Source organism: Capricornis sumatraensis, chromosome 8, assembly GCF_032405125.1.
Source record: "Capricornis sumatraensis isolate serow.1 chromosome 8, serow.2, whole genome shotgun sequence".
Lineage (NCBI taxonomy): Eukaryota > Metazoa > Chordata > Mammalia > Artiodactyla > Bovidae > Capricornis > Capricornis sumatraensis.
Window position 1 is genome coordinate 44503359 of NC_091076.1, and position 23651 is coordinate 44527009.

Consider the following 23651-nt stretch of genomic DNA (forward strand, 5'->3'; position numbering starts at 1 on the left):
TCAGGGATTGTAACAATCATTTGATCCACTGTGCTTTTTTTTTTTTTAGTTTTTTTAAAAAATTAATTTATTTTAATTGGAGGCTAATTACAGTATTGTAAAGGTTTTTGCCATACACTGACATGGATCAGCCACGGGTGTACATGTGTTCCCCATCCTGAAGCCCCCTCCCACCTCCCTCCCCATCCCATCCCTCTGGGTTGTCCCAGTGCACCAGCCCTGAGCACCCTGTATCATGCATTGAACCTGGACTGGCAATCCATTTTACATATGATAATATACATGTTTCAATGCTATTCTCTCAAATCATCCCACCCTCACCTTCTCCCACAGAGTCCAAAAGTCTGTTCTTTATATCTGTGTCTCTTTTGCTGTCTGTCATATAGGGTCATTGTTACCATATTTCTAAATTCCAGATATATGCATTAATATACTGTATTGGTGGTTATCTTTCTGACTTACTTTGCTCTGTATAATAGGCTCAGGTTTCATCCACTCATTAGTATTGACTCAAATGCATTCTTTTTAATAGCTGAGTAATAGTCCATTGTGTATATGCACCACAGCTTTCTTATCCATTCATCTGCTGATGAACATCTAGGTTGCTTCCATGTCTTGGCTATTGTAAACAGTGCTGTGATGAACATTGGGATACATGTTTCTCTTTCAATTCTGGTTTCCTTGGTGTGTATGCCCAGCAGAGGGATTGCTGGGTCACATGGCAATTCTATTTCCAGTTTTTTAAGGAATCGCCACACTGTTCTCCATAGTGGCTGTACTAGTTTGCATTCCCACCAACAGTGTAAGAGGGTTCTCTTTGCTCCACACCCACTCCAGCATTTATTGTTTGTAGACATTTTTTAAATATAAACTTATTTATTTTAATTGGAGGTTAATTACTTTACAATATTGTATTGGTTTTGCCATATATCAACATGAATTCTCCATGGGTATACACGTGTTCCCCATCTTGAACCCCCCTCCCACGTCCCTCCTTATACCATCCCTCTGGGTCATCCCAGTGCACCAGCCCCAAGCATCCTGTATCATGCATTGAACGAGGACTGGCGATTTGTTTCATATATGATATTATACATGTTTCATTGCCATTCTCCCAAATCATCCTACCCTCTCCTTCTCCCACAGAGTCCAAAAGACTGTTCTATACATCTGTGTCTCTTTTGCTGTCTTGCATACAGGATTATCATTACCATCTTTCTAAATTCCATATATATGTGTTATTATACTGTATTGGTGTTTTTCTTTCTGGATTACTTCACTCTGTATAATAGGCTCTAGTTTCATCCACCTCATTAGAACTGATTCAAATAGATTCTTTTTAATGGCTGAGTAATACTCCATTGTGTATATGTACTACAGCTTTCTTATCCATTCGTCTGCTGATGGACATCTAGGTTGCTTCCATGTCCTGGATATTATAAACATTGCTGCAATGAACATTGCGGTACACATGTCTCTTTCAGTTTTGGTTTCCTTGGTGTGTATGCCCAGTAGTGGGATTGCTGGGTCATAAGGCAGTTTTCTTTCCAATTTTTTAAGGAATCTCCACACTGTTCTCCATAGTGGCTGTACTAGTTTGCATTCCCACCAACAGTGTAAGAGGGTTTCCCTTTCTCCACACCCTCTCCAGCATTTATTGCTTGTAGACTTTTGGATTGCAGCCATTCTGACTGGCGTGAAATGGTACCTCACTGTGGTTTTGATTTGCATTTCTCTGATAATGAGTGATGTTGAGCATCTTTTCATGTATTTGTTAGCCATCGGTATGTCTTCTTTGGAGAAATGTCTGTTTATTTCTATGGCCCATTTTTTTATTGGGTAATTTATTTTTCTGGTATTGAGCTACATGAGCTGCTTGTATATTTTTGACATTCTTTGTCATTTGCTTCATTTGCTATTATTTTCTCGCATTCTGAAGGATGTCTTTTCACCTTGCTTATAGTTTCCTTCATTGTGCAAAAGCTTTTACGTTTAATTTGGTCCCATTTGTTTATTTTTGCTCTTATTTCTATTACTCTTGGAGGTGGATCATAGAGGATCCTGCTGTGATCTATGTCAGAGAGTGTTTTGTCTATGTTTTCCTCTAGGAGTTTTGTTTTTTCTGGTCATATATTTAGATCTTTAATCCATTTTGAGTTTATTTTTGTGTATGGTGTTAGAAAGTGTTGTAGTTTAATTCTTTTACAAGTGGTTGACCAGTTTTCCTAGCACCACTTGTTAAACAGATTGTCTTTTCTCCATTGTATATGTTTTCCTCCTTTGTCAAAGATAAGGTGTCCATAGGTGTGTGGATTTATCTCTGGGCTTTCTATTTTGTTCCACTGATCTGTATTTCTGTCTTTGTGCCAGTACCATACTGTCTTGATGACTGTGGCTTTGTAGTAGAGCTTCAGGACAGGCAGGTTGATTCCTCCAGTTCCATTCTTCTTTCTCAAGATTTCTTTGGCTATTTGAGGTTTTTTACATTTCCATACAATTTGTGAAATTATTTGTTCTAGTTCTGTGAAAAAAATCCCATTGGTAGCTTGATAGGGATTGCATTGAATCTATAGATTGCTTTGGGTAGTGTCCTCATTTTCACTATATTGATTCTTCAGATCCATGAACATGGTACATTTCTCCATCTATTTGTATCATCTTTGATTTCTTTCATCAGTGTTGTATAGTTTTCTATATATAGTTCTTTTGTTTCTTTAGTAAATTTATTCTTAAGTATTTTATTCTGTTCATCACAGTGGTGAATGGGATTGTTTCCTTAATTTCTCTTTATGTCTTCTCATTGTTAGTGTATAGGAATGCAAGGGATTTCTGTGTATTAATTTTATATCCTGCAACTTTACTATATTCATTGCTTAGCTCTAGTAATTTTCTGGTGGTATCTTTAGCGTTTTCTATGCAGAGAATCTTGTCATCTGCAAATAGGGAGAGTTTTATTTCTTTTTTTCCAATCTGGATTCCTTTTATTTCTTTTTTCTTCTCTAATTGCTGTGGCTAAAACTTCCAAAACTGTGTTGAATAGTAGTGGTGAGAGTGGGCACCCTTGTCTTGTTCCTGATTTTAGGGGAAATGCTTTCCAGTTTTCACCACTGAGAATAATGTTTGCTGTGGGTTTATCATATATGGTTTCTATTATGTTGAGGTATGTTCCTTCTGTGCCTGCTTTCTGGGGAGTTTCTATCATAAGTGGGTGTTGAATTTTGTCAAAGGCTTTCTCTGCATCTATTGAGATAATCATATGGTTTTTATCTTTCAATTTGCTATGTGGTGTATCACATTGATTGATTTGTGAATAGTGAAGAATCCTTGCTTCCTTGGCATAAAGCTCACTTGGTCATGATGTATGATCTTTTAAATATGTTGTTGGATTCTGTTTGCTAGAATTTTGTTAAGGATTTTTGCATTTATGTTCATCAGTGATACTGGCCTGTAGTTTTCTTTTTTGTGGCATCTCTGTCTGGTTTTGGTATTAGAGTGATGGTGGCCTCATAGAATGAGTTTGGGAGTTTACCTTCCTCTGCAATTTTCTGGAAGAGTTTGAGTAGGATAGGTTTTAGCTCTTCTCTAAATTTCATTAGAATTCGCCTGTGAAGCCATCTGGTGCTGGGCTTTTGTTTGTTGGAAGATTTTTGATTTCTCTGCTTGTGATGGGTCTGTTAAGATTTTATGTTTCTTCCTGGTTCAGTTTTGAATAGTTATACTTTTCTAAGAATTTGTCCATTTCTTCCAAATTATCCATTTTATTGGCATATAATTGCTGATAGTAGTGTCTTATGAGCCTTTGTATTTCTGTGTTGTCTGTTGTGATCTCTCCGTTTTCATTTTTAATTTTGTTGATTTGATTCTTATCCCTTTGTTTCTTGATGAGTCTGGCTAATGGTTTTTCTATTTTATTTATCTTCTCAAAGAACCAGCTTTTAGTTTTGTTGATTTTTGCTATAGTCCCCTTTATTTTTTTCTCATTTATTTTTGCTCTGATTTTTATGATTTCTCTCCTCCTGCTAACTTTGGGGTTCTTCATTTCTTCTCTTTCTAGTTGTTTTAGGTGTAGAGTTAGGGCATTTATTTGATTTTCTCTTTTTTCTTTAGGTAAGCTTGTATTGCTATGAACCTTCCTCTTAGCACTGCTTTTACTGAATCCCATATGTTTTGGGTTGTTGTGTTTTCATTTTCACTTGTTTCCATGAATATTTTGATTTCCTTTTTGATTTCTTCCATGATTTGTTGGTTATTCAGAAGTATGTTGTTTAGCCTCCATGTGTTTGTATTGTTAACAGTTTTTTTTTTCCCTGTAGTTGACATCTAATCTTACTGCATTATGATTAGAAAACATGCTTGAAATGCTTTCAATTTTTTGAATTTACCAAGGCTAGATTTATGGCCCAGAATGTGATCTATCCCAGAGAATGTTCCATGTGCATTTGATAAAATGGTGAATTCATTGTTTTGGGGTGAAATGTCCTATAGATATCAATTAGGTATAACTAGTCCATTGTATCATTTAAAGCTTGTGGTTCCTTGCTAATTTTCTGTTTGGTTTATCTATCCATAGGTGTAAGTGTGGTATTAAAGTCTCCCACTATTATTTGTTACTATTAATTTCCCTTTTCATACTTGTTAGCATTTGCTTTCCGTATTGAGGTGCTTCTATGTTGTGTGCATATATATTTATAATTGTTATATCTTCTTCTTGGATTGAGCCTTTGATCATTATGTAGTGTCCTTCTTTGTTGCTTTACACGGTCTTTATTTCAAAGTCTATTTTATCTGATATGAGTATTGCTACTCCTGCTTTCTTTTGGTCTCCGTTTGTGTGAAATATTTTTTCTGCCCTTCACTTTCAGTCTGCATGTGTCCCTTGGTTTGAGGTGGATCTCTTGTAGTTAGCATATATAGGGGTCTTGTTTTTGTATCCATTCAGCCAATCTTTGTCTTTTGGTTGAGGCATTCAACCTGTTTACATTTAAGGTAATTATTGATAAGTATGATCCCATTGCCATTTACTTTGTTGTTTTGGGTTCAGTTTTATAAAACTTTCTTTGTTTCCTGTCTAGAGAAGATCCTTTAGCCTTTGTTGAAGAGCTGGTTTGGTGGTGCCGAATTCTCTTAGCTTTTGCTTTTCTGTAAAGCTTTTTTTTTTTTTTTTGAGGCTTTTGCAATTTTATTTTATTTATTTATTTTTTTAATTTTAAAATCTTTAAAGCTTTTAATTTCTCCTTCCTATCTGAATGAGATCCTTGCTGGGTATAGTAATCTAGACTGTAGTTTTTTCTCTTTCATCACTTTAAATATGTCCTGCCATTCCTTTCTGGCCTGAAGAGTTTCTTTTGAAAGATCAGCTGTTATCCTTATGGGGATCCTCTTGTGTGTTATTTATTGCTTTTCCTTTGCTGCTCTTAATATTTGCTTTTTGTGTTTGATCTTCATTAGTTTGACTGTTATGTGTCTTGGGGCATTTCACCTTAGGTTTTTCCTGTTTGGGACTCTCTTGGTTTCTTGGATTTGGGACGCTATTTCCTTCCACATTTTAGGAACATTTTCAACTATTATCTCAAGTATTTTCTCATACCCTTTCTTTTTGTCCCATCTGGGACACCTAAGATTTGAATGTTGGGGCATTTAACATTCTTTTTTTCTTTTTTTCCTCTCTGCTTCATTTATTTCCACCATTCTATCTTCCACCTCACTTATCCAATCTTCTGCCTCAGTTATTCTTTCATCTTCTCAATCCTTGTCTCTCATCTATTTATCTGTAACTCCACTTTGTTTTCAAGATTTTGATCATCTTTACTATCACTATTCTGAATTCTTTTTCAGTTAGACTTCCTATCTCCTCCTCTTCTGTTTAAATTTGGTGGGCATTTATCGTGTTCCTTTACCTGCTGAATATTTCTCTGCCTTTTCATTTTGTTTGGATTGCTGTTTTGGGGGATGCCCTTAGTGTAGGCTGGAATTTGTGCTTCCTCTTTATTGTGGAGCCTGCTCCTGGTGGGTGTGTTGGCTTGTCAGGGTTTCCTGGTTTGGGGAGTTTGCACCTGTGTTCTGGTGGGTGAAGCTGAATCTCTTCTGTCTGACGTGCAATGAAGTGTCCAGTAATGAGTTTTAGGGTGTCTATGTGTTTGGCATGGCTTTGGGCAGCCTGTCTTTTAATGCTCAGGGCTTTTAATGCTTTGCTGGAGAATTAGTGTGGTATGTTTTGCACTGGAACTTGTTGGCTTTTGGGTGGAGCTTGGTTTCAGTGTAGATATGGAGACTTTTGGGTGAGTTCTTGTCTATTAATATTCCCTGGAATCACGAGTTGTCTGATGTTCTCAAGTTTTGGAGTTAAGCCTCTTGCCTCTGACTTTCATTCTTTCTCGTATGGTAGCTTCAAGACTTCTCCATCCATATAGCACAGATGATAAAACATCTAGGTTAATGGTGAAACAATTCTCCACAGTGAAGGATACCCCAGAGAGGTTCACAGAGTTACATGGATAAAAGAAGAGGGAGGAGGGAAATAGAGGTGGCCAGGAGGAGAAGAGGGGAAGTCAAAAGGTGAGAGAGCAGTCTAGCCAGTAATCAATTCCCTAAGTGCTCTCCACAGTCTGGAATACCCAGAGAGATTCACATAGTTAAGTAGAGAAGAGAACGGGGAGGGAGGAGATAGAGGTGACCTGGGGGAGAGTCAAAAGGGGAGGGGGCAATCAAGGCAGTAATGACATCCCTAAGTGAAAATCAATACTGGAGATTAGATTCTTAAAGGTACAAAACTGATAACAAATACCAGAAAGCAAAGATTAAAAATCTAGAGGTTAGACTCTCAAAAATACAATATAAAAAATACAAAGAAAAATCATTCACAAAATTTAAAACTCATATATATATATGAAATTTGCTTTAAAAATAGGGTAGTCTTTTTGCAAGGTAATAGTAGGCTATAAAAATGAAATTTAAAGGAATAATAAAGAACAAATTAAAAAAATTAAAAAGTGGTAGTAGTAAAAATATATCTAGGAATTTTCTGGAGCTGTTGTGGGCAGTGTGGGGTGAGTTCAGTTTCATATAGTTCCTTCTTCCAGCTTGTACTTCTTCTCAAGGCCCAACCCTCCAATGCTTAGTCAATGTTAGCTACCGTGTTTTAATGTGTTGCACCTGTCACTTCCAGAGCAATTGCCTCCTCTTTGTTTATTTTGCTTCCTCTGTTTTCAAGTCTCTTTGGTGTCTAATTTCCACCCTGACACAAGGCTCACTTGTTCAGTTGTGTTGTGGGGAGGGAGGAACACTGCAAACAAATATTGCTGGCGTGTGTGGGGAGTGCTCGTAGTGTGTGGATCACACTGGGTTTGTACCAGCTCATGGAAGCATGTGCTTCCCGGGTCTACACTGCTCAGGCTCCAGGATGCTCTGCAAGGGAACTGTCAAAAGTGGGCCCTGCGTTTTGTGCACTTCCCAGGTCTAAGCCGCTCAGGTACTCAGCCGCTCTTGGGTACTCTGAAGGGCACAGACTCAGTTGGACCTGCGTTTTGTGCTCTTCCAAGGTTCGAGCAGCTTAGGTGACCAGGTGCTTGGAGAGTGCACTGTCCCAGGTGGGCTGTGCATCTTAATCACCTTCCTGTTCCTGGCTGCTCTGTTTCCTGGGTGTGCTGTGAGAACACCATCTCAGGTGTGCCATGTGTCTTCTGTGGGGAGCTGATCTCAGGCTGCAACCCTCCTGGCAGATGTCAACCGTCCAGGACCTCAGGAAGCTGTGGTTAGCAACTGGGAGCCTGCTCACAGTTTGGTGGAGAATGCCATCTCTGGGGCCGAGATTGCCCCTCGCCTTCCAGCTGTGGTGTTGCCCACCTGCCTCTCTGCCTCCAGCGTGGGGAGGGGCCTGTGTGCAGCCGGCCAGCTCTCCTTCGGTATTCATTCAGTCCTTTGTTCTGTGAGCAGGCCAGGCTGCGCGTTAGAGCCTTTCACAGGAAAATTCAATTTTTTTTTCTTTCTGGTGATTCCACAGTTTGGGTTGCTATCTCATGTTAGCTCCCTCAGATTGTCCTCAGGGCTCAGGCCTAGTCCTTATTCTAAGCATGCAGCCCGTGCCTCCCTGTCCAGCCCCCACTCACCTGTGGTGGACATGAGCATCTGTGCTACTTCTCCAATGACTGTTGTGGTTAGGTGCGTATTCTGTGGGTTTTTTTTTTTTTTTTCCTCCCAGTTATGTTGCCTTCTGAGATTCCAAAACTCCCCACAGACCCGTCTGTGAGATGGTTTCCTACTGTGTCAAAACTTCTCCTTCACAACTCCCTCCCAGGACAGGTCTCCATCCCTAACTCTTTTGCTTCTCTTTTTGTCTTTTATATTTTGTCCTACCTCCTTTCGAAGAGAATGTGTTGCCTTTCTGGGTGCCTGGTGTCCTCCACCAGTGTTCAGAAGTTGTTTTGTAGAAGTTGCTCAGCATTTAAATGATCTTTTGATGAATTTGTCAGGGAGAAAGTGGTCTCCCTGTCCCATTCCACCATCTTGGGACTGCCCCTACACTGCATTTTTAAAAATTAATTTTTGGCTGTGCTGGGTCTTAGTTGCTGCACACAGGCTTTCTCTAGTTGCTGCGAGTGGGGGCTATTCTTCATTGTGGTTCATGGGCTTCTCATTGTGGGGGCTTCTCTGGTTGAATAGCACTGGCTCTAGAGCCAGAATCAGTAGTTGTGGCTCATGGGCTTTGTTGCTCTGCTGCACGTGGAATCTTTCAGGATAAAAAGTCAAACCCACATCCCCTGCATTGGTAGGAGGATTCTTAACCACTGGACCACCAGGGAAGTCTGCTCCACTGTGCTGAAGCATTGTGCTAAATCTATCGCCCTATTTGTGTCAAGGCCATGCTTCCATTAGATGCTCCCAGTGAGGAACTAGATGCTGCAAGGATATTAAATGAGGCCCATTACTGGGAGACACAGGCTCCTCTGATGGGAGGGTTAGAGAGGCTGAGAGCAAGGCTATTGGGATTCTGCCACCAACACTCTTCTCTCTTTCTCTTTTACTCCCTATCTGGCTTTCTTGGCCTTTCCCAGCTCCCTTGTTATTTCTTTCACTGGCCTTTCCCCTGATAAATCTCTTACTTATTGAATTCCCTTATTGACTACTTTTTCATGGACCTAGAATAACACCCTTTGAGAGCATCTTCCCTTGATTATCATCTTAATTCATTCCTCTTCCTCCTCTGCTTTCATCATTGAAGCTTCTCCAAAGTTGTTATTGTTTAACCTGATGTTAGAACTCTTTCCTTTTTCTTGTCCTGCTTTCTACTGTCTTCCTGTCCTTTCTTCTCCATTACTCTTGAGCAGGGTTCAAGAAGTCATCACTGATTTCTCTAGTGATTTATCACTAGAGCCCAAAGCATTTGGCTAATTTCTTTTCTTTGAATTTAAGGCAGTCTTTTTTTTTTAATTTAAAAATATATTTATTTTTACAAACTTGCAGTAGTTAAAACAGTATGACACTGGGATTCAGACAATGATATAAATTAGAAGTGAGCAATTTTCATTGATATGAAAATAACTGTCTTCAAGCAGATGTATTTTTATTCCGACACATTACTGTAACCAACGTTTCTTTTTAGGAAAGAAGGAAATTTAATTACAAAGTTGTTTTTAAAATGAGCCTAATATACTTGAGTGAGAAGCAGTTGTATCAACAAAGATATATTTTCCTTTAAGGCTCAAAACAGCTGAGAAGGGACAATGTTACTAAATTTATCATAGCATTTATTTTTCTTTTTTTTTTTTTTTTTTTGACTTAAAGAAAAATTTTTTTTTCAAAGTTATCATTTTTTTTTTTACTTTATTTTACTTTACAATACTGTATTGGTTTTGCCATACATTGACGTGAATCCACCATAACTGTATTTTAGAATGTATGAGAAAACTTTTCATGACCTAGTTCAGTGCCCTCATTGTAGGTGAGGAAGCTGTCATCAAACAGCTGGAGGAATTTGTCCTATTTAACGAGGTTTCCTAGGTGGCACTAGTGGTAAAGAACCCACCTGCCAAGGCAGGAGACATAAGAGACTTGGGTTCAATCCCAAGGTGTGAAGATCCCCTGGAGGAGGGCATGGCAACCCACTACAGCATTCTTGCCTGGAGAATCCCATGGACAGAGGAGCCTCGTGGGCTGGCCCATAGGGTCACAAGGAGTTGCATATAACTAAAGTGACTTGGCATGCACTCATGCATGTTCCATTGAAGGGCAGATTAAGGAACAGCACCCTGGTCTGTTTTTCTTTTGAACTCTTAGCTTTACCATGTGGGATAAGGCTCAGGATGGGGCAGAACTTTTGAGGGCACCATGGACTATGTATTTGTCTAAATATAGTCTAAATATTCATTACATTTAAAAGATGAGTGTGATTATAGCATTACTTGTAATAGTGGAAAACTATAAACAATACAGAACTTCAATCATTGATAAGTAGTTAAATACATTACTATGATAGTACATGAAGCTATTAAAATATATATTGTATAAGAGTATTTAATGATGTGGGTATATGCTTATAATATAGTATTGAATGGGAAAAACAGTTTCAAAAATATCTATGGTGGTGGTTTATTGGCGATGTTAATGTCCAACTTTTTTGTGACTCCATGGACTGTAGCCTGTCAAGCTCCTTTGTCCATGGGATTCTCCAGTCAAGAAGACTATAGTGGGTAGCCGTTCCCTACTCCAGGGGATCTTCCTGACCCAGGAATCAAACCTGGATCTCCTGCATTGCAGGCAGATTGTTTACTGACTGAGCTACGAGGGAAGTCCATAATCCTAAATGCTGTACAAAAGTAAACCTGTATTATCATTGTCGTTAGAAGAAGAATGCATGGAAGGAAAAAAGGAGGGATTTTATGGAATTAGAAATGAGGTTTGTTTAATCTAGTGTCTACCATTTGACTAGGGTAAACTAGTCAAATTTGGCTGTGCTCTAACTGTGTTACTACAGTAATTACTTAATGAAAAAATTACCAAATGTGTTTAAGTCAGCTTTAGTAAGTCATTTTGTAAATGCAGTCATTAATATCACAACTTCTATGGAAGTATGCTTTGCATTCAAGACAGTGATTAAAAATGAATTTTGGAAAGCCTACAGCATAATTTTTGGAAGGAGGCAATGATCTGCACATACAAAGGCAATAAGATAGTTTCCATTTCTCCATCCTTATCTATACTTTGTAAGGGCTTTCCTGGTGGACAGTAAAAAATCTGAGTCAGACACAACTGAGCAACTAACACTTTATTTTATACTTTGTAAGGTATAATGAAACACTATATGTGATTAGAATTTAATCTTATTAAAAATGTAAGAACATACAATTTGTGAATTTCACTGTGAAAATTTACTCCCTCTGCATAATTAAGGAATGTGGTACTTGTCCCTGATGGTCAATTCTCATATTCCCACAAATGGTTAGCAATGTAATACTATGAATTAATTATTAAAGACAGTATTTTATAAGTTAGATATATCATAAAATGAAAGTTTCTTAATAAATGTTTAAGAAGAAAAGAGACATAGAGTTATATAATGGCCCAGGAATGCTGAGAACTTTATAAAAAGTTGATGAAATTTGAGTTATAATAAAATTTTAATTTACCTGGGTGGATGTTCATATTGTTTTTTACTCTTTTATTCTAAAGTGAATGTGATTATATGGCTTCTATCTGCCTCCCTGAGTAACTACCAGGATTATGACAGCAGCAACAATCATAATAAAGACAATGACAATAGCATTAACGTACATAAAATACAAATTAGGTTCTAGCACTTACACTGTGCTAAATGCTTTGCATATTTTTTATCAATTTACTCATAAAACAACTGCATGAGATAATATTCTAATAACTTATTTTACAAATAAGGAAATCAAAGTTCAGAGAATACGTGATAGATCTGGGATCCAAATTCATGTCTGATGTAAAACTTTGTTATTGTTGTTATTCAATTGCTCAGTCATGTCTGACTCTTTGCAACCCCGTGGACTGCAGTACACCAGGCTTCCCTGTCCTTACCTATCTCCTGGAGTTTGCTCAAATGCATGTCCATTGAGTTGATGATGCCATCCAACCATCTCATCCTCTGTTGCCCTCTTCTTCTCTTGCCTTCAGTTTTTCCCAGCATCAGGGTCTTTTCCAATAAGTCAGCTCTTCGCATCAGGTAGCCAAAGTACTGGAGCTTCAGCTTCACCTTCCAGTGAATATTCAGAGTTGATTTCCTTTAGGATTGACTGGCTTGATCTCCTTGCTGTCCGAGGGACTTTCAAGAGTCTTCTCCAGCACCACAGTTTAAAAGCATTAATTCTTTGCCACTTAGCCTTCTTTATGGTCCAACTCTCACATCCATACATGACTACTGGAAAAACTGTAGCTTTAACTATATGGACCTTTGTTGGCAAAGTAATATCTCTGCTTTTTAAGATGCTGTCCAGGTTTATCATAGCCTTTCTTTCCAAGGAGCAGGCATCTTTTAATTTCACATCTGTAGTCACCATGGTGTAAGGGTTAAATGGTATATCCTATGCAAATTGTACTAGAAGCTATTATAAGCAAGCATTCAAGAAAGCAAGTTCAGGGACTTCCCTGGCAGTCCAGTGGTTAAAACTTGGCCTTCCAGTGCAAGGGGCGCAGGTTTGATTCCTGGTCAGAGATTAAGATTCCACATGATGCACAGTGTGGCCAAACAAACAAAAACAGAAAGCAAGTTCTTTGACATTTTAACTTATAACCTCAGAATTATCCATCAGCTAATAATATTTATTTTATGTTCAACAGAAGAATGGGTGGATTAGCACCCCCAGATGACAGCTGGAAAGGAGGTCTTCAAGTGCCCTACAATGTTGGACCTGGATTTATTGGAAACTTTTCTGCACAGTTAAGAGATTATTTTAATTGTAACCCTCTTTAGGGGGAGGAAACCTTTTTTCAAAAAGCAATTTTAGAGGATGACTGAAAAGTAAAATATACCATCAGCAGGAGACATAACAACAGGTTGGAAAGGGTATTATGCTTGTATCCTCACAATTGGACAATTATTGCTTATGTGCATTTAGAAATAGTCAAAACAATGGAAGATTTAAAAAATGTGGGTGGCAAGCTGTTAACCAATATTGTTAGCCTGTGTCCTCTATTTTTGTGTTAGAAAAGTCAAGATGCATGTCCATTCCAACAATAAAGTGGAAAGAATTTACAACGTGATTGGAACTCTCAGAGGGGCAGTGGAGCCAGGTAATTTAGTCATTTGTTCGGCAAATATGGATTGGGCAGTTCTTTGGTGCCAGATACTGCTCTGCGCTCCGGGAATGTAGAGTGAACAAAGCAAGGCAACTCTTAGTCCTAATGGAACTCATGTAAACACAAAACAGATCCATAGGAGGTAATTTTGCATTGTGATGCATGTTGTGAATAAAGGTTGGGGCTAGATTGGTCAGATGAGCAAGCTTGCTGGAAAACTATGCATGCTTCAATTAAAGGAACAAGGGAGGAGGAGCAGGGAGAGATGGTTTCTAGGTGTTTAATCTGAGCATTTTTTCTTTTTAAGGAACTCCAGATTTCTTTACTGCATATTTTGCATGGAGAAATACCTTCATAATAATGATAAATAATACTCTTATGCAGTTAAGATAACTTCAAGTTAATGAATCCTGTACATAGATTTATTTTTTTTACACTGAAATTGGTAAAATACATAGATGTGATTTTCATATGATTTCAGATAACCTACTCAGTGATACATTTGAAAATAATCTTACTTTATTATGTTTTGATTCCTTAGGACCTATAAATTTGTAACCAAAATAGAGTTAAACTGCATATCTCTCATACAAGCAGCCAGTATTTTCTTTCAGGGATAAAGAATATTGATATGCCTCCCAGTGAGCACTAAGTGATATGCAACTATTTATTGAACCTCACTGAGTACATGTTTTGTGCCAGCTCTGTGCTAGGCTTTGGGGATGGAGGGATTTTTATAAAAGACCCAGACCAGGCACAAGGAGACCCTTACATTTAAGTGTGGTAAATGCTTTATCAACATGAAAAGACTGCCCTGAAAGCAGGGTAGTGGTGTGATTTCCTCTCCCTGTAGAAATGGGAGCAGATTATAGAGAGGTAGAATCTCTGAGCTGTACCTTAAAAACTAAGTAGGAAGAGTAGAATGTGGAGAACTCATTACATGGCCACTGTATTCTTTTACTCTGAAAATACTGGAAGCAGTGTAAATTGGTAAAAGAGGAGTAACAGAGAATTATATAAAGAGGTGGAAAAGGATACTTTTATATTCACTTATCATTACTTATATAGTTAGAATTACTATAATTCATTGAAGTATTTACATTTGCTTATCGCATGTATATTTTCTTCATACATCACATTCAGAATAGTGATATATTTATGTAAGTCTTTAGGAATGTTGCTATCTTGAGTCCTTAGTGCCTTGTGTTTGGATGCTATTGAGTCATTTGCTGTTTGCTCTGTTCTTGACCTGGAATGGAAAGTAATTTTGCAATGATGCTTTCTAGACAGATATGTCATTCTTGGAGGTCACCGTGACTCCTGGGTATTTGGTGGCATTGACCCTCAGAGTGGAGCAGCTGTCGTTCATGAAATTGTCCGGAGTTTTGGAAAGCTGAAAAAAGAAGGTAATATAAGCAAAAAGTAAAAAGACCATTTTTTCTGAATCTCAGTTTGGTCTTCAGTAAAGTGAGTGTAAAATTACCACCTCAGTGGTTTGTGTGAAACAGCAGAGAGGCTGCATGCAAATTAAATCATAGTAGTAGCATACAATATGTAATAGTGGTTAAGAGCAGAGAGTAGCTTTCAGTAGTTAGCAGCTAAATTATTTGTGTTCAGTTGCTCAGTTGTGTCTGACTCTTTGCAACCCCATGGACTGTAGCCCACCAGGCTCCTCTTTCCATGGGATTTTCCAGGCAAGAATACTGGAGTGGGTTGCCATCTCCTCCTCCAGAGGATCATTCCAACTCAGGGATCAAACCTGCATCTCCTGCATTAGAGATGGATTCTTTACCAACTGTGCCACCTTATGTTGGTTAATAATATTGTTTATTCCTTTATATATTTATTTGTAATAATTCCTTTGTATATAATATTCACATTACTTATGTTTAGATATTAAATTATAATCTGAAATAAAGGAATTATACTGTTCATGGTTTCTTTTGGCAACAAAGAAGATGGAAATGAGTTTCTTCACTGGAGAATAGCCACCAGTTTTAGATTATAAGCCACTGTGTCCTGGTCTGAGAAATGTGAACAGGAGTTCCTTGGGCTCTTCCAGCCTCAGGCCTCAGGTCAAGGGCACTAAGTGACTGAGGAGATGAAAGCTTATTCAGGTAAATGCTGGTCGTCTTGCTTAATAGGATGCTGTCAAAAGTTTTATATCTGCATTCTCACACTCCAGCTTTGGTTTCTCTCACAGACTTTCAGATTATACTATACTATTAGACTGACCATTACTTCAGTCATTTTAGAACCTTTTTATGAAACCAAAATAAAATTTAGTTCAAATGGTTGTTTGTTAAAATGAACATTGCACACTGAGAACAGAAGGTCTGTGTTTACTGCTCCTGCAGACAAGGTGTCTATGGACTGGAAATGTGATCCATAATTTTTCTTTTTTTTAGCAACAGTGAAAGTAGTGAAAATATGTTATGTTTAGTAAAAATATGTTATGTTTGCATGGTACCTATTTTCTCAGAGAAACAATGTTATTATGTGTGCTATCTGTTTTGAACACATAGCACCAGGGAGATGTTTACCTAGTTATTTCTCATTTCAATTTACAAATATATTAACTGATGGACTTCCCTGGTGGTCTAGTGATTAAGACTCCATGCTTCCAGTGCAGGGGACACAGATTCGAACCCTGGTTGGAAAGATACCACATGCAGTGAAGTGTGGCCAAAAACAAACAAAAAGCAAAAATAAATTAACTGAGTGTTTCAGTTCAGTTCAGTTCAGTTTGGTTCAGTTGCTCAGTTGTGTCTGACTCTTTGTAACTCCATGAACTGCAGCATGCCAGGCCTCCCTGTCCATCACCAACTCACATTTACCCAAACTCATGCCCATCGAGTCGGTGATGCCATCTAGCCATCTCATCCTCTGTCATCCCCTTCTCCTGTCCCCAATCCTTCCTGGCATCAGGGTCTTTTCCAATGAGTCAACTCTTTGCATGAGGTGGCCAAAGTATTGGAGTTTCAGCTTCAGCATCAGTCCTTCCAAAGAACACCCAGGATGGTCTCTTTTAGAATGGACTGGTTGGATCTCCTTGCAGTCCAGGGGACTCTCAAGAGTCTTCTCCAACACCACAGTTCAAAAGCATCAACTCTTTGACACTCAGCTTTCTTCACAGTCCAACTCTGACATCCATACATGACCACTGGAAAAACCATAGCCTTGACTAGATGGACCTTTGTTGGCAAAGTAATGTCTCTGCTTTTGAATATGCTATCTAGGTTGGTCATAACTTTCCTTGCAAGGAGTAAGCATCTTTTAATTTTGTGGCTGCAGTCACCATCTGCAGTGATTTTGGAGCACCAAAAAATAAACTCTGACACTGTTTCCCCATCTATTTGCCATGAAGTGATGGGACCAGATGCCATGATCTTAAGTTTTCTGAATGTTGAGCTTTAGGCCAACTTTTTTACTCTCTTCTTTCACTTTCAACAAGAGGCTTCTTAGTTCCTCTTCACTTTCTGCTGAAGTGTTTAGGATTTAGTAATTCACCCAAGGTTGTGTAGTGGGTGTGCAACAGAGTCTGGGACTGAAATTCAGATTTCTGGCTCCTAGTCCAAAAAACCATGACATCTCTCTTTGAAATCAAATCTAAGGGTGCTCTATTCTTTTTTACCATAGTTTTCTTATTCTTTAAGAAAACAGAATTATGGAAACTAGAATTTACATAGTTAGTTTTTAATATTATTATGAAATGTTTCATTATTTTGCAAGAAGGATCCCTGTGATAAATATAAAACATGACTATGACAGTTTCAGAGTATGCCTACAGACTGCAGTGATGAAGAATAATAATTATTTGGGGATTTGAATAATAACTATTAATACTCTTAACAAACATGAAGCACTTGACTCAATAGCCAGAGGGATATTCAGTCTTAATAAGCACAAATGAAATATGTACTGAAACAATGACAACTTGCACTGTTTAGAAGACTTGTTTAATGGTATCTTTATAACTGTTATGCCATTTCATCCTCCCAACAGTCAAAGAGTATCTTTATTTTTGCTCTGCTCTTCCTGGTATACAGATGATGAAACAGGGATTTAGCAAGTCTGAGTAACATTCCCTTGGTCATACTGCTAGTAAGTGAAAGAACCAGGGCTTGAATTAAGATCTTTTAAACTCCAAGGTCAGTGTTTTTAACTCCAAGCCATATGACCTTCCTACTGAATGGTGTACTTTTCAGCAGCAGCAGACACTGTTGTTGCAAACGGAGCTTCTGTTGACTAATTCTGGCAGAGAATGGAGTGAAGTCACACAACCGACACTGAACAATTGTTTGTGTGATGCCAGTGCAGCTCGGAAGAGTTGTAAAGGATTTTCTCTCAGTTCTATTGGCTATAAGAGCACAGTCTACATCTAGCACTTTCTTTCACTCCAGGCAGCTGCAGACCACAGATGGCTTCCTATTTTAGCCAGTCATTGTAAACCTATTAGAATGTTTTATGAACTCATAGAATATTTGTTTAAAATTATTTATTTAAATTTATTTTTAATTGAAGGATAATCACAATATTGCTTTGGTTTCTGCCATACACCAACATGAATCAGCCATTTGTGTACATATGTCTCCTCCCTCTTAAGCCTCCTTCCCACCTCCCATCCCATCCCATCCCTCTAGGTTGTCACAGAGCCCCTGTTTGAGTTCCTTGGATCTCATAGAATTTTTACCATGTCTACATTCCCCCTCTTTTTCAATACAAATGCTCTACTTTGTATTGACAGATCAGCTTTAAAATCATTGGGAAGGAAATTAAAATTATCACCATAATTCACCATTCCTAAGCAACCAATGAATTTTTGCTGTTGTTATGCTGTTGGGCATGCTGATGTCTTGACTATATTGTGCATTTTTTCCCAGCTTTTATCAGTTCAGTTCAGTTGCTCAATTGTGTCCAACTCTTTGCAACCCCATGGACTGTAGCATGCCAGGCTTCCCTGTCCATCACCAACTCCTGGAGTTTACTCAAATTCATGCCCATTGATTCAGTGATGCCATCCAACCATCTCATCCTCTGTTGTCCCCTTCTCCTCCCATCTTCAATCTTTCCCAGCATCAGAGTCTTTTCCAGTGAGTCAGTTCTTTGCATCAGGTGACCAAAGTATTGGAGCTTCAGCTTCAGCATCAGTCCTTCCAATGAATATTCAGGACTGATTTCTTTTAGGATGAACTGGTTGGATCTCCTTGCAGTCCAAGGGACTCTGAAGAGTCTTCTCCAACACTATAGTTCAAAAGCATCAATTCTTCATCACTCAGCTTTCCTTATGGTCCAACTCTCACATCCATACATGACTACTGGAGAAACCATAGCTTTGACTAGATGGAACTTTGTTGGCAAAGTAATGTCTCTGCTTTTTAATATGCTATCTAGAATGGTCATAACTTTTCTTCCAAGGAGAAAGCATGTTTTAATTTCATGGCTGCAGTCATCATCTTAGGTATGCACATATATTTCAGGATGGAGGCCTCGAAGAACAATTCTGTTTGCGAGCTGGGATGCAGAAGAATTTGGTCTTTTTGGTTCTACTGAGTGGGCAGAGGTTAGTTGGTAATTCGATGTAAGACACATTTTCATAATAATAAAACATAATATTTACTTCACAAGAATGTAAGAATAATGTCAATCTAGCAAGAAAATATTCAAACATTTTTTTCAAAAGTCTGAAACAACGTATTCATGTTCAAAAATCTTGTCACATGAGAACTAAATTGTACTTGAACTTTTAAAGCCACTTAATGTCAATTGTGGAAATAATTTTTGCTTTCTGAGGATGTGCTGGTAGCTAAATAAATCCACTAGAAACTGTACATCATAATAAGATATCAGGCCAGTTTTTTCAGGTTAGCAGCTAAAGCTATTCACATTTAAATACTCTTTGAGGTTGTACTGTCTTCCTCATATCATAATGGCCTACTTTAAATCATGCTAAGAGTGAGATGGAAAATCTCACCACAGAATATTTATGAGGCTTCTTGCAAAGTAATTTTACCTGCATACATTGTCGGCTGTGGGTAATAGAGCATTGCTGGTAAAGTAGATATATGCAAAAATAACATTTATTACATTAACTTCTAGTCATGATATAAATATTTACTTATCTCCTATTATCTTGAAATTATGAGAAGCCATGTGTACTTATATTTTCTTTGAAGTTTGCCAAGAAAAAAATGGTGTTCCTGTAAATGAAGATTTATGCTGGTGTCAACAAGAGCCGAAATATCTTGATTTCCCTCTTTCATATTTTCTTCACTTAGTTTCATGTTTTTTCACTTTATTTTTTATAGTCAGGACACAGAAAATTGCTTGTTTTCAAGGTTCAGAATCCACTTCTATCAAAAAAAAATCTTGTTACTCTTTGGCAGTGTTTTAAACTTGAAAACAAAGTTTTAAAGTTTTGACCAGTAGGTGGTACCATAACACAGAAGAACTTAGCTTCTAGGGTTATGTGTGATTAAGAAATGAACTTTTCTGTTCACCATATTAAGAATGTGGACAGTTTCATCTCAAATTTTAATCTTAAAAATGTTTTTCTTGTTATTTCTTGCCAAATCCTTTCAAACGTTGAAAATCTGGAAAGTCATATGTCAAATTTGGGGTGAATTTGAGCCAACTTCATTCACACACCATACAGTAAATGTGTATGTGCATTTTTTTTTAAGAAGGGAGTTATGACTATGTGTTTATTTATTCATTTACTTTATTTATTTATTATAGGAAAATTCCAGACTCCTTCAGGAGCGTGGTGTGGCCTATATCAATGCTGATTCTTCTATAGAAGGTGAATATCATCAGTTTCATAGGAAAATATATATGATCTTGGTAATAGCAGCAGTTTAGTTCATAAATCATGCACTGACAAGGAATAGAAATCCGGTGACAGGTGGTGAGGGAATCTCCTGGTGGTTTGTTGCACTCACGGCAGCTCTGAGCTCTAGGATGCTAATTTGGACTCTATTGAAACAGCACCCTTTGATTTGTTTGTTTCATCTGGCAGATACCGTATCTATGGTAGGAATTCAGTGATTGTTAAATGAATAAATCATTTATGGAACTAGAGATTTCTATAATTTTAGAGTGGGATATCAAAAAGCTATGATTATGTTTAACTCCTGTCATTATCACATCTTGCATACAAATTTTGAGGACAGATACTGGCTTCCAAGATTTCATCTTTCACCAAGATTTTTTCCTTCTAAATTTTTTTCTTCAATTCAAATACTTACTAAGCTCCTCTCTATGCAATGAACTTTCCAAGATTTCAAAAGAATTAGAGGTTGATAACGAACAATCTAATATTCAAGAGTTAAGATTTAGTATGTGCTGTGATGTGCTTAGTCTGAGTCATATCAAACTCTTTGCGACTCCATGGACTGCAGCCTGGCAGGCTCCTTTGTTCATGGGAATTCTCCAGGTAAGAATACTGGAGTGGTTTGTCATGCCCTCATGCAGGGGATCTTCCCAACCCAGGGATCGAACCCAAGTCTCCTGCATTGCAGGAGGATTCTTTACCATCTGAGTCACCAGGGAAGCCCAAGATTTAGTATAGATGATAAAATAAATCAGTCTAGGATTCTGATATATGCAGGTACTCTCAGAAAGATATTAATGTACTGATTTTGGAATTCAGAGGACAGAATGATAGCAACTTCAGGAAAGGCTAGAGAAATGAGATAAGCATTGAAGACAGGACTTTTGAATGGGTTTGTTTTGATAAACAGAGATTCAAATGAAGAGACAAGCTTAGGTCAACTTCCAAGAAACCCAAACAATCCATTGTCACTCACTGCACCATGGTGATGGTTTAGTTGCTAAGCTGTATCTGACTCTTGCAACCCCATGGACTGTAGCCTGCCAGGCTCCTCTGTCCATGGGATTTTCCAGGCAAGAATGCTGGAGTGGTTTGCTGTTTCCTTCATCAGGGGATCTTCCCAACCCAGGGATCAAACCCAGGATTCCTGCACTGCAGGCAGATTCTTTACTGACTGAGCTACCAGGGAAGCTGGTATGAATCACATTACACCATAGCCCCGCCCTTCTTTCTGTTCCTTGACCACATGCAACTTGTCAGCCACTGTGACTGCTGTTCTGTATACTCAGATTGCTGTTCAACACACCATCTGTTTAATTCTTAGAGTCTCCTTAGGAATGCCAATTTTTCCCAGGTAAAGGTATCTTTGCAATACTCATCACTGCCATTATTAAGTAATTATTTGTTTTACAAACTGCCTCCCTTTCTAGACTATATTCTTCCACCAGGAACAGGTGGGATCATACGTCTTCATCCCTGCATGTCTCAATAAATAAATGTTATTTGCATGGGTGCAACAAATGAATGAAGGGTGGACTATAGAATATTTTCTTTAGTTTATTAGTAAGTCTGCCATGTCAAAAACAGTTGGGACATTGCATATAATGGAGGCACATTGGCATTTACATTTTCTTCTTTGTCCATGTATCTGAGCTGTGTAGTCTCCTCATTTAGTTAGTGCGTTTCGGACATCCTCCCCTCCTTCCTCTGAATTTCCTTAGTGGCTCAGGGGTTGGGCTTATATCTGGCCCTTCTACTTCTTAATTTTGTGACCTCAGGTTGTTGCTCTCTGTGTCTCAGTTTTCTCAGCTCTCAATAAAGTTACTAAGTTAGATCACATATCTCAAAGGTTCTTGTAAGGGTAGAAGAAGTTAATAATTACAAAACTCCCAGAGTTGTCCCTTGCACAGGGTTGATGTTCAGAAATGTTAACTTGGATTATTATCATCCTTGTTTAAACACATATGAAGATGAAATACCTTGTCACACAGAATGAGTTTTCCAAACATATATTCTTCAAAAGTAGAATAATGTTCTATTGCTGTTTTTTTTTTAAGATTTTAATGCATTTTTTTTAATCTGTGGATTTTGCTGATCATGTCATTCTCTGACTTAATGCTGTTTTGTTTTTTCCCCATCCTTTTTAGGATCAAAAGCAAATAACACCCCCATTAGTCTGTGATTGGAACACAGCTTATCTCACTTTGTTTTGTATTTAAAATTTGATTAACTGTTCCTTTCTCAAACAATACAGTAAATGATGTATTGGCTTCCTAATGTTAAGATGCAGAATTTATGAAGAAAAAATTTCTACTGAAACCATTCTGATATAACTCTCTCTTCAAAGACACTACTATCCTCAGTTTAGGGTGTTGACATTCACATACAAAATTTAGCTCAAAGTGCCAACAACGGGAAATGCTGTTAAATATAAACATTTACTTTAAGTGTTTTAAAGTAAAGCTTTAAATATAAACATTTGTTTGACACAGTAATCATGTGAGGGAAGTACTTTTATTATTTCTGTTGTATAGAACATTTGCTTTAGCAGAGTAGAAGGTGAAGATTTGGAAAGGGGAGAGGTGATTAGAGATTGTTTTATGTGTTGCAGCAAGGGTCAAGATAAGGATGAATTTTATCCAGGGATGAATTGGAGAGTTTTGGTCAGATTTGAATTCTATTTATTTATTTTTGGCTGTACATCAGGGCTCGTGGGAACTTAGTTTCTGGTCGAGATCAGACCCATGCCTCCTGCAGTGGAAATGCAGTGTCCTAACCAGTGGACTGCCACGGAAGTCCCCAGTCAGATTTTAAAAGGGTCATTCTGGCTAAGGAGTTAGGAATGGTCTTTGAATGGAAGAATAAAATATCATGTAAGAAACGAATCGCCAGTCTATGTCCGATGCAGGATACAGCATGCTTGGGGCTGGTGCATGGGGATGACCCAGAGAGATGTTATGAGGAGGGAGGTGGGAGGGGGGTTCATGTTTGGGAACGCATGTAGAAAAAAAAAAAAAAACCAATGTTCTCCTTGTCTTTCAGGAAACTACACTCTGAGAGTTGATTGTACTCCACTTATGTACAGCCTGGTATATAACCTAACAAAGGAGGTAAAAATAATTACATGGAATTTCAAGTTCTATAAATATTTTCCTGAGGTGGCATTATTATGTTTATTATGTTGAACAACTGTTGTTTTATAACTTTTTTTTTCCACATAGCAAAGATCCACTCCTAGAAATGTCTTATAAATGGTGGATGCACGCTATCCTGTTTTGCCCCACATCAGTGTGAGGCAGTCTTTGGGGAGTATTGAGTATGCCGTATCCATCTGAAATGAAACAATGGAGCTCAAACAGCATTAGCCATTGAAGTCATACAACTTGTTCAGTACCTGCACCATGACTGAGTCCTGTGGTTTAACTTCTTAGTTTTAAAACTGATTTTTACTCTTTAATATGATACCAATTAATTCAGGACTCAGGAAAAGTTGATATTTCTAACTTGTTGAGAAAGAGTAAGTAAATCACTGCATGCAGAGTCCTGGGACAGAGACTGGAGTACA

General features: G+C 38.0%; 1 protein-coding gene across 3 annotated transcripts in view; it reads left to right on the top strand.

Annotated features, from left to right (window-relative positions):
• FOLH1 (folate hydrolase 1) overlaps window positions 1-23651 on the top strand; it is a 70149-nt gene that overhangs the window by 31937 nt on the left and 14561 nt on the right. For 2 of the 3 annotated variants that reach the window (XM_068975829.1, XM_068975830.1), the window contains exons 8-13: window positions 12796-12894; window positions 13163-13248; window positions 14541-14660; window positions 18735-18817; window positions 19993-20056; window positions 23129-23196. In XM_068975829.1, the coding sequence (XP_068831930.1) occupies window positions 12796-12894; window positions 13163-13248; window positions 14541-14660; window positions 18735-18817; window positions 19993-20056; window positions 23129-23196 (520 nt within the window). The remainder of the gene's footprint in view (window positions 1-12795; window positions 12895-13162; window positions 13249-14540; window positions 14661-18734; window positions 18818-19992; window positions 20057-23128; window positions 23197-23651) is intronic. The other variant, XM_068975831.1, reaches the window with a different exon arrangement.